General features: G+C 41.8%; 1 protein-coding gene across 1 annotated transcript in view; it reads left to right on the plus strand.

Annotated features, from left to right (window-relative positions):
• The window catches only part of LOC146822857 (uncharacterized), a 127,343-nt gene that overhangs the window by 43,923 nt on the left and 70,781 nt on the right, over window positions 1-12,639 (plus strand). Inside the window, exon 2 of the mRNA XM_085607029.1 lies at window positions 11,479-11,658. Within this exon, the coding sequence (XP_085463155.1) occupies window positions 11,479-11,658 (180 nt within the window). The remainder of the gene's footprint in view (window positions 1-11,478; window positions 11,659-12,639) is intronic.

Below are 12,639 nucleotides of genomic sequence, written 5' to 3' on the forward strand. Positions count from 1 at the left end.
ATACGAATCGTACTTGCAAGTTTGTAAGGCACTTGTACGATTCGTACGGTAAAAAGACCGGATACGAGTCGTACGGGGATTTTTTTTGCCGAATCGTGATCGCCACCTAGGAAATGTAGTCTGAAGTCTGACTATTCTGCAGTGTGATGATTTATGCAAGCAGAAAATAATCCCTCCCCTACTATGAATAATATTGAATGCTGCTAAATGCTGTTTATATGTTCCAAAAACAAAACCAGTAAATGGTTCAACATCTTTAGAAAAAACAGATTGCAACTCTTGAGGTGAAAAAAATCCGTTAGCTTAATCAAATCAGCACTCCAACAAAAATCAGTTTGACTGAAGAAATTCAGCTGATACCACGAAGAGGCTATTCTAGAGATCGTCTTGGTACAATTCAGTTTTCAAACTGAGTGAGATGCCAGGAGACAAAAATGTCCTTGTGTATAGCTTCATTTCCCAGGGTAAATGCCTTGATATACCAGAGTTCAAAGATGGCTGCCACATTCTAGTTCACGTTTGCTCTCCTCTGGAATTTGACTTTCAGTATAGGGACTTTGCTGCAAGACTACTGGCTTGCCATAAAGAAATATTGTAAAAAAAGACTACAAGTGAGTGCCTCTGTTAACCTGCCATATTTATGTATGTGGGCTTCTGTGATTGATGAGCTGAACCATCTACAGTTATCAGACTGACAACTATTCCCTATCTCTTCATTGCTCTAAAAACAATTCTATTAAAATGGAAATCTTTTTCAAAGATATCAATCCACACATGATGGGCATTGTTATCTTTTGCAAAAGGTGTGGTTAGTATATTTGTAACTCAATTCCCCCACCTTGTAACTACATTGACCCTAGCGTATATGCTTGACAGCCATCTATAAAGATCCGACTGCCATGCCTCTTAAAATGTTGTGTAGCCTCTGTAATGAACATTTACCGTTTATTTTTATTTAATTCTTTCCCCACTTACTATTTTTTTGTATGATATTTATTATCTCTTAAATGTATTTTCTGACAGTAGAAGAGTTAAGAGGGTACTAACAGTTCTGTCTGAATTTTTCTAGTGTCTGACTACAGGGATATGTCCTTCCATTCTTTAGAGTTCGGCAAATTGATAACAATAAATTGGGTAATAGTAGCATCCATTATTTGTTGCAACCAAATACAATAGAAGTGTAACAAGCCCTTTATAAAACGTATTAAATAAAGAATAGTCATTATTATTGTAAACATGAATAAATGAGATTCAGAGCCTGTGGAACAATGTCTTAAGGCCTGATTACTAGTTTGGCGGTCTTACCCCCATACTGCTGCAGCGGCAGTCCTAAGAAGACAGCGGTGGCCGTGGCCACTAGTCTGCCATATTACTATGTCACCGTTGGTCCGGCGGAAGTGTTTTTGATGACGTGGAATATTTTTTCATATGTGTTGATGCAGGTGTGTATATTTTGACTGCATAAGTGTTAAATATTCACATATACATGACACGTGAAAAATTACCTACTGCGAGTACTTTCCCATAGCTGGAGTCCATACCATATGTGCCAGGTCCAGTCAATGAGTAAATAGTGCAAAATGGACCTACCTGGATTTCGGCACACACAGCTGTTTTTTCAGGGTCAAGATGCTGCTGTGAAGTGGGGCCCTGGAAGAAGGGCTCCCCATGGGAAACTAATGGGAAGAAAAGGAAATGAGTGAGTATGCACCCCAATTCCATCGATTATGCCGACTTCGAAGTAGGCAGTCTTCCTGCCACGGTAGGCTTGACAGAAAGACAACTCGTAATTCATATGGTAGTGAATTTGTCTGTACTGCCCTCTGACAGTGCTTTTCCTCTCCCGCTGTTGCAGTGGTCTACGAATGGCTGGCGGTGTCAGCGGTACTCCAGTGGTCTTCCCTTCAACAGACCTCCAACATCTTAAATTGGCTGGCAGACCACCAACTGTGCGGCGGGGAATCTGGTACCACTTCGACGGCGGTTCCCTCGCCACCCAAGGGTCACTTTTTTTATGCTCCAGCGGCGCAAGCTGCTCAATTATATCTATGAGGCCACGCAAAGCCACTCTGTGTGCCCTTACATGGCCTTTTAGATACGAACTAGAGACAAAGCAGCACAAGTCGCTGCCTTGCATTACTCTGCGTCAAGGAGGCATTCCATGGGCATTACGGTTGGTTTTCCCAGGCAACACCCATGGATTTTGATATTGACCCAGATTTACTTAATCATGTAAACATGGGGCAACGCCAAAACCTTAGCCTGCCTAGAGCATGTGTAACGGGGAGAAATATTTGTATTTCCCCTATTTCTATGTGTGCTGCACTGTGCAGAACACATAGAAAGAGGAAAACGCCTCTTGAGATTGTTTTTGTGCAGGAAGAGGCCCCTTACAATCCTGCCTGCAATTCTGGACCTATGGCATTCATAATTATAGATAAATACGGCTAGATAGAGGCACTCACTCGTGTTGTGGAGCCCCTTAGTGAACATTTGTAGTTTATTATTATTTAACTCCTCCCCCACGTATTATTTTTGTGTATGTTATTAATTATCTCCATCAAAATGTATTCTCTGACGGTAGGAGGGTTATGAGGGTTCTAAAGGCTCTGTGTGAATTTCACTAGTGTGTGACTGCAGGAATGTGTCCTTCCATTCTTCAAAGGTGGGCAAATTGATAAAAAATAAATTGGGTAATAGTAATAACTGTTTTTTTCAGCAGCCAAATACAATATAAGTGTAACAAGCACTATATAAAAACAAAATTAAACAAATAACATTCAATATTATTGCAAACGTGACCAAATGTGACTCAGAGCATGTGGAACAATGTCTTAATTATTAACGGACTTATTTATGAGAGGCTTCTGTCGCAGAAGCGTCACTTTTTTTGATGCTCCGGTGATGCAAGCCTCTCAATCATATCTATGAGGCAACGCAAAGCCACTCTGCATTGCTTTGCTTGGCCTCATAGATATGGAGTAAGACAAAGCAGCGCAATTTGCTGCCTTGCCTTTCTCTGCATCAAGGAGGCGTTCCATGGGCATTGCGGTGGATTTCCCAACACACCACCCATGGATTTTGCTGCTGCCTCAAATTTACTTAATCACGTAAACCTGGAGCAGCACCAAAACCTTACACCTCCCCAGAACAGGCGTAACAAGGAGAAATATAGTTATTTTTCGTTGTTTTTTCCTCTTTCCATGTGTGCTGCATTCTGGTGCACACATGAAAAGAGGAAATGCCTCTCGGGATGGTTTTTGTGCATGAAGGGGCCCCTTCCCCCACAGAAACAATCTTGCCCTCAACGGAGGAACCTTTGCACCATGGTCCAAGGGTGCCTAAGCTGGCTCGAGGCAGCAAATTGTGCACTAGCTCAGGGGTAAAGGGTATTTCATAAATACAGTGCATTCCTGCCCTTTCACATTGGCGTAGGTTAGTGCAGCAAGAAGACTTATGCCCTATGCCAATCCCTCAGAAATAAGGCCCACAGTTTTGCTATTTTGCTGTTTGCTTTTTTATTGCCCTTCAGAGGTCTAAGAATGCACCTCGAAGAGTTGCAACAATGGAAACATAATTTTGCTAAAGACAGACCGAGATGGCGGCGATCGGTGGATAACGTAGCAAGACCTGCTGGGTGACAATCCCATGGAGCTCACTCATCACACCGAATTCCGAGCGATTTCAACGTTTTCAAAATTAAAATTTCTGGGTGATCTTAAATTTCCAGAAACATTTCCGATTTTAATAGTTTTGCTTAAGATGCACAAATAAATATAAAAGTGATTTTAGTTTACAGCTAGGGAACATATAAATGGAATGCCATAGTAAAGGAATTCCTCTTTAAATAGATTACCGAAGAAGAAATCGAACAATCTGCAGACTTGTGCCAGAGAGAAAATTTCGCCCATTTCGCAGAAAATGAAAAGGCCACGCTGTAGTCCGCTTGGCCTTAAGGGAGAATCGAGCAAGGAATGGGCAATCATATCCGACTGACTGGTGACTCCGTGCAGTCTCAGGCGTATTTTGAAGTGCTCCATATTTCACATTTTAGACGAGGGTGGGTCGTTGGGGAGAGGCCTGGAATCTGTCCCCACACCTTTCTCCTCAAATTCCCCAGTGCTGCTTTTTGTTTGGGCATGGGCCGCTCGGCAGGCTTTGATACCATCATTATCGGCCTTGCACAAAGGACAGCAAAATAACACAGCTTTTCATTATAGGCGACACAAAGGAAATCAGAGGAGTCAACATGCACTGAAACAACAAATTCCCACACAAAATCTGAATGAATGCGCAGTTGTAAAAAAAACAGGAAAAGTGTGAGAAGCAAAATAATTCCATGCTATTCCTTTGTGTCTGTGCATTGCAAAGTATGGAACAAGGCCCGCACACAGCAGAGGCAAAGTAGAACCCGACTATTTGTACATTAAAATGATGGTTTTACCAATATATGTTCAACCACCCCCGCCTTCCAACAAATTGGTGGTCGACATCAAAACAAAAAGATATTGGGAAAAAATGTAATGTGCATTTACCTGAAAAGAAATCCACATTAGAACAAAGTCAAAAAGTGTGTTTTTAAATAGGCAGTAATGTCGAAATATTAACCGATGATTAAACCAAAATACGGGTATGTGATAGGCTTAAAAACACACTGCAGAGCTTTGAACATGGCATAATGAATTATAAGCGCACTGCACCTCCCATCAGGTGCTTTCACTCTATGACGTCACACATAGTCATTCATTGAGAATGACTGTAGGGTCAGACCAGGAACAATGCCTCACCTAATGGAAACCAGAAGAAGGCATTCCCAGGTCCGCATCTAGGACTCACTGCCTGTTCCTGTACGTGGTTCACTATTGGCCTCTCATACAGTACAGAAGTATGACAACCCGAACCACCAACTGGATGTGGTGAGTAAAGACTACGAGAAATGGACAGTAACCCTTAAGTGACCTTGAAGCAAGCAGTGACCTTCAAGCAAACAGACCTGTACTCTGATTTTCTCCATCTTATTAAAGTCACCCTTTATCCCCTTTTCATAACTGTCAGAACCACTTTCAGAGGGCTACAGGGCAAGTAGGAGCTACTGGGCCCAACGTATGGGGTTGTGGCCTTTTACTCCTGATGTCCCGGGCCCGAAAAACTATCAGTCCTGAGTAACTGGGCCATGTATAACTCTTGAGCACTTGACTCTCTGCGGAAGTACAGGTCGAGCAATCCAAGACTTCTCTAGGAAGAGGTATGTGCAAGGTGTAGACAGACCACCCACTTAAAACATGCTCAGCAACCCCAATACATTAATGCCCAGCCAGAAAATTGCTTTTATGCAAAAAGTTATATTTATATATGAACACAAATTCAAATACAGCACACAACAAATAATGAACACAGTCATCCTGAGGCCAGTCTTCTAGCATTATTTGGGTATGTCCCTGAGTCCCACTCCCTTAAACAAGGACGGTGGTTATTCCCCATTCATTTACATTAGGCCCCACTAGAAAGTACAAGTCTTAGAAGTCCCACAATGGTTTCTTACAATTTCAAAGTGTTCCTGCACAGTACCGTTTTCAATCAGAGCAAGTTCCCTCAGAGGCTCGATGACCCGGCATTTAGTCTTACCTGTACTCACTTGGAGTTGTGGCTCAGCAGGCTCAGGTGCGCATCAGCTACTTGGCAGTAAGCAGTAGTCACAATGTTGCAGCGAGGCGGCAGGCACCCACGACACTCCTCCCATCATTAGGTAAGTCTTCCTGAGTCCGGCAGGCAGTCTTGCATGCTTCTGGCTTTAGGAATTGGAATTGATGCACCTCTCTTGCAGATCACATCCTACTATGTTTCTCTGGCGTGTGCTGGACTAGTGCGACAGCCCCTTTCTTCATTATGGCCCCATCATAGCAACAGGGGTAGTGGAAATGAGCACACACCAAGTGATGGCCCCTTCATGTCAATACAATGCAAATGGGCGATAGTTCTCTTCCTTTTCACAGAGCTGTACCAGGCGGCAAACCATATCTTCATCTCAGCCCCTACCTGCCATATGGGGGTCCCGAGTAGTGCATTCTGGACTTTTGCCCCTTCAGGTCACTGCACAAGCTGTGGCTCACTATTTGCCACAGCACTGCACCAGGGCGTTGACCCATAGATTCACCATAGCCTCCGCCTGTCAATTGGGGTCGCAAACAGCAGCCCTCAGACAGGCGGCCCAATCAGTGCAATGGTCATCAAATAGCACCCTGAATCTCATACTCTGCTTTAGGGATCCACTCAACAGGATCCCCACTGGACCCCTCTCATTCCAGCCTCTCTCCTACATCTCACAGGGTCTGAGCAGTTAGGCAAATGCTGGTGCTTGCAAGTGGCCCTGATTCTGCTGGGCAATGGCCCCCCTACCCAGCTGGGAGACTGGCATATCTCAGTCCACAGTCCTGGTCACAACAAGAAGATGCCATGCTGAGCTTCTCCATGCTGATGTACAGTCCAGTTTAACAATTTTGGGAAGCTCAAACTCCCATTTTTATAATTCATTTCCAGACACAGATGCTAAGTCTTTGAAGTTTATGATGTGGGGGGTGCCCTTCTGAAATGCCCACTCTTCTGGTATGTCGTTTGTTGAGGATGCGCTCTGTCACAGCAGGAGACATTCCAGATTTGATAGCCCTACAAACAGGCCTTAAATGTGGCTAGAAGATGCCATCTGGATGTCAACCTCACTGATGTATACCTATCAAAATGTTACCCAGACCCCCAGCGCTCTTCTTTATGATTCCGTTATCAGAAACATCTCCTTCCTGAGATGTACCCAGGCCCTACTGACAAATGGCCTTTACAGGACTAAAGAACACTTTTGAAGTGCTCAAGAGAGCCTGGCTGTCCGTTCACAAGTGTTTGCTCCACCAAGCTCTCGGGAATGCAGGCAATCTTCAAGACTGTCTGGCATGGCTCCTCCAACTCCTCATGGCTCTCTAAGGTGCTAGGCTTCCAATATAGAATCCACAAGCCTCCATGTACTGTACAATACACAGGCACACATACATCACAGAATGCACACACAAACACACACACTATGCAGATTGCTACATACTAAGATGATATAAGCCAAGGGTGAGGTATCTACACAGTAACAGAACTTTAGTTGAATGAGCAAGAAGGCCTTATTAGAGCAACACTGGTAAAAAGATCTGTCCACTTTATTGGTCACTGTCACAAAAAACAGTATACTGCCACCACCGTACTCATGCTACATAACTCTGGGTAAGGGTAGTAGCCCTTTACCATTACAAGGGTAATACTTTATGTGCCCCTCCTGGTCTAACAATACAATAGTCCATGAGACAGGCCTAAGTCATGTTGCGCACACATGATCTTTGTTTGCCAATGACTATAAAATCGGTACCAAGGATCCAGAGATCGCTGCAGCTGGGGTGCATATTTATTGCCATGCATGCGACTTTTCCGTCCCAATTTTCTAGTTCTCACAGCATTTTTACTTTTGCAGCTTATGTGCACTAACTTGTACTCCTTTATTTTCATGGTGAAGGATAGTGAATTCAATTTATATTCAAGATTAATTTTATAACTGTGCATAAAAATTTGTTTAAAACCAAAATATTATGATATCATGCTCAAATGTATCAAAATATAGTAGAAAACACACTTTGGGCCCGATTCAAAAAAGGTAAAGTTAGACCAAAAGTCTAACTTCACTAATTTTCGGTGTTCACAAACGTAAGTTACAAGTAGTATCCTTACGAATGTGGAGTCTCTACACTCAGGTGGAGTTTCTGCAATCGGGCAGAATCTTCAAACTCGGGGCAGAAATGTGGCGATTTCTGCCCTCTGGGAGGAAAGGCGGAGATTCCACACCAGAAACTCCACCTGAGTGTTGGAAGCTAATACACGTTACTTACCTTTGGGAATACCGAAAAGTAGGAAAGTTAGACTTTTGGTCTAAATGTAGACATTTGGTCTAAGGTTACCTTTGTTAATGAGGCTCTCTGTCTTGTTAATTACTTTCTTTGAAATTGTTTATTATTGTGTGAATAATTCACCATCAGAACCACGATTAGGCTGTGTTTATTTGTACAGTAATTATCTACTATTAATGGCAGAAAGGGGTTCTTTTCTGTAAGTTTCTATTTAAATAACAACAAAGACATCCCTATCTGCACCCATCTGGCCACTTCCCTATATCCCTTGCATACCCGCACAATGAATCCTTAAACTTTCCTTCTATCCTTCCCACTTCATGGTGAGAATCTCAGCACAAACTGCAAAACAACCTATAATACTCTCCCACCCTTGCAGTTGCTCGCACCCACCTCACCTTCCCAAAGACTCCTTCACACACCTAATCTCCCTTAACCACTACACCAGGAGAAAAGAGTGCTCCACACTTACTCAGAAAGCTGAATTTCCCTTTTTCTGGTACATTACTTGAGCACTAGTAGCCACTGCATACCCTGTCTTCTATCCTGTGATGGTGTGGTGCTGATTATTCACACGTCTTGGTCCATAAGATTACTCTGTCCTCTGCCTCTTCTGACCTTTAACTTATGAAGCACTGCCTATGTTTATTTCTCTATTAATAAATGTATACTCTAGGGTCCACCTGGCCCTCTGACTTCATTTATTGAAAACCTTCTGGAATTGTCTGTCTGACTTCTGTTAATCACCCAATCATCACGTTATATTAAGCAACTCAAATTGGAAAGGAGAATGGTCTCAACTTTTCGCAGTTTAGTTTAGTTGAAACTCATACTGGCCTAGATATGACAGATTTGATTACTGACCCACCTCACATCCAGGGATAATTGGTTGATTCTGTTAGGTCCACTGTGATTCTTCTAGATTACCTTGAAATTCACCCAATGGATTGAATACAACTTTTTTAAATTGATTTTGTAATTAAGAATGAGCCTTCACCTAACATGTTTGTGTCAACTGGATCATATTTATATTACCTAGCTAGAGAGTAAGTTTCACTGTTCACTCTTTGGTTGGTCTTCAACATCCCACAATGAACAATACTCTTTCCAAGCTTCTAGAGGGGCAGGTGATTGAAATACAGAGTCATTTTTGTTTATAATCCAATATTTTACAGCCACATGAAGTTCATTTAGACAGTACCATGGAAGGGAATTAGATCTTTTGACTGTGTTGAATGATCTCAAAGTTGATGGTGATGTAGGTAGTGCTCAACCTGATTTTTGTAGGCATAGAGGAGATGTTCACTGCCTTCAGTGCCTTTAATTGTCACCTCATCCTTTGGCAGCTATTGGCCATCTGGGTGGCTGATGCACCCTGGAATCGATTCAGTTATTGTATACCAAACTACTCACAATCATTGATGCTTTTGACCTTAATTTCTGAATCCTTCTAGCTTACACATACTGTCCCAAGGATCGGCAACAGTAAAACCGAAGTCCTGTAAATGAAGTCTTCTCTTACATCCATTGTCATCTTTTGGCCTAATGAAATTGCCCATACTATTCACTGATGAAGTCTTTGTACCTTGAGAATTCAAACAAAGTCAGGTTTTAGTGTATCTGCTCAAGTATCCACAGTTGCACAGTTTCCATATGCATATTTTGTATGCGCAAATTGAGATCATTTGTCGGTTCACACTTAGACTGTCCCAGTTGTTAATATCATCTCCTACTGGGCACCTACTTTAAACCTTTCAACTAATAAAAAACCATGTTGTGAGTAACTCATTGAGATTTGCTTGTGCCAGACCTTGAGTGCATGCTCTCTACAGGACTGGTTTCCCACGAAGGGTTACAGCAGTACTATATTTCCTTATACTGCCAAACATGCAGTATATGGAAGTTCTTCTACATTCTTTAAATGGCTTCCTCTGTCTTCTATTTCCTGTCAGACCCTTTGATAGTTAGGAGCTTTGTGGATCAAAAAGTCCTACATTGTTAGGAGACATTAGTCCATACGTGCCCCAGTTTGTGGACTACAGTTCTGTTGCCCTTTAAACTGAACACTTATCATTGTCATCTCAAATCCTGCCTGTTTCTAGTTTACTTTTAATTGAGTCTGCACTCTTTTTGTGTTCCTCTCTGTACTGTTAGCGCTCTGAAACTCCAGAGCATACATGAGCTTTATATGAGCTTCTTGGAATTAACATTACCATCACTGGACTACCAAAGCCAAACTCCAGCCCTGCCTAATACTTCTATCTCAATGCATACACCCACCTTAGACATACCCACCTAAACTTCAACCATTTTAGACCCAAAAGCAGAATCACTCATGACTTCCCTTTCCCAGCCCTAAGAGTTTGTATCTGAAACTTCACACTGATGATAATGTCACATCACACCTATGTTACTCAAAATATATTTTTATCCAAAACGGAGATGCAACCCCAAGTATATTTAGAGTACCCATTCCAAGACACCCTTCATCCATACCCATAGACTCCATTATAAAGACTTTGGTAATAATCTAAACCAGGCTGCCATCTGACAACATGGTTACCATATTTTCCTTTGAAATACTCCAGAATGCTTATTCACAAATTGACCAAATCGAGATATAAAAAAAATCGCAGAACAACATCCGCCTTTTGCTTATTCCAAGGTGCAGAAGTATAAAACCATCAATATGCAATAGGGTGCACTGTGCTGACAACACCCAAGTTAAATTGAAGATTAAGAACCCTCAGGAAATCTATCACATAGCTTGGACAGGATTTGTACAATGGTAAGCCTCAGGATGTGGCTCAACCACTTAAAACTCTCCTGGATGAAACAGAAAAAAAGCTCCATTGCAACATTGTACATCACCAGGCCACCATTATAAGAACCTCCCCTGAAACATACAAAAATAATCTGTGTACATATAAAAAGCAATACCATGAAACAATTGTCTGTAGTCAGGAACTGCTTTTGTCAGCAACAGAGAGTTAGGTAAAAATTCCCTTTTCAATGCTTTGGATCATACTAGCCATGCTCAAAGTACTCCTTTTCAACAAATCCTCTAGCAGGTGTCCATTCTTCAGATCCACCACTGCCTCCATGCCATCTAAGCTCATTTTCCTCTCTGGAAAAATTGAAAAATTGTCTCTTCCACCTAATTCTCCTCCTGTTGCACACAGCCCATCATAATGCCTTTTATCCTAAAATTCACCAGTTAACTGAGTGGCCCACTTGAGTGTTCGAACACACTTCCGGATCAAGAAGCTATTAAAATGATATGTTTTTCACTTTACAAATGCTAGATAGCAGAACATATTACAATCTTTAGGGACTTATTAACAAGTCCCTTGCACCACCAGTGCCTCACTTTTTATCACATAAAAAGTGATGCACCGGCGGTGCAAGGGACTTGTAAATAATCCCCTTAGTTTTTACTAATTGTAATTAAAAATGAGTGGGTGTGAAAATAAACTGGAAAATTTAGTGATCTCCTAAAGACAAATTTAGGATCAATATGTTGACTTTCCTCAACTGTATTTTACAGATTCCTGTGTATCGGGGACTGTGCACGCCAATACTTGGAGATCGCATCCATGCATCTTATTTCCATGGAAAGGATGGCCTGGGTGATGTTCCGGATCCAGATGCCCCTGGAATTGAAAACATCCAGAAAGAGCATGCAGTAGATATCATGATCAAGCTGGCCAACAAACATGCTGGACAGGTAACACATGAAATCATTGGTATTTAGCTTTTTTAATCTATTCTATAAGTTGGATAGTTGATCAGTCATGGTGTCTGTGTATACAATCTTCAAATGTATGTATATGTCAATTGAACACTATATGACAAAACCGCTGCTGTTTAATCATTATTGACTGCAGAGATGATCAGTATCAAGCAAACCTTATCAGTCTTCAGCTTACTCATTGTCCCATGGCCAGGTATGGGCACCAAAAAGGCAGTAATTGACTCTTACTATTACATGAATGCTAAAGTGATATTACTGCTTCTTTCCCTCAAGAGCCCCTAGTCAGTGTTCTACTGTGAGACAGCATCAGCTGTCAGCCTGCACTAGAAGCCACCGACTACCGTACATTCTCATGTTTTAAATATTGAACTAGTTATTGATAATCATCAGGAAGCCAAAGGAACAGAAAATTAAGAACTTTTAGATACTTTAAAAGTTTTATTAACATATACAATCTCAATATTGATATAAGCACATGAATATGGAAGCCAGTACCATCCCTAAATCCTTCCAACTGCTTCACCCAGCAGCTACTCTTCTACTCATTACCAGGGCTTTTAATCAGCTAGGTGCTATGGAATTTTAAATGTTCCCTTTCTCAAGTGAACAAATTCCCTTGTACATCATGGCAGTATGGATTAAGGCATTGAAGTATGACAAAAACTTTAATTATTGGAAAAGCCAATTCTTAATGGGTCTTCTAAATAATGATGATTCTTGAACGATCACCAGCAAGTAGTTCCATAGTGTCAGCAACTTTACCCTGTAAACCTGGTATTTGTAAAGGGCAAACTATTCACCCATACGGGTCTCAAGGTGCTTGAGGCCATCAGGGAGATTAAGTGAGCTATTGCCCAGAGTGACATGATGCTGAGCAGATATGCCTCCAGCACCGGATATCAAACTGTGAGCCACACACTAAAGAGTCAGCCACCCTGGACGCTGTGCCACACC

The sequence above is a fragment of the Triturus cristatus genome, chromosome 5_2, assembly GCF_964204655.1.
Source record: "Triturus cristatus chromosome 5_2, aTriCri1.1, whole genome shotgun sequence".
Lineage (NCBI taxonomy): Eukaryota > Metazoa > Chordata > Amphibia > Caudata > Salamandridae > Triturus > Triturus cristatus.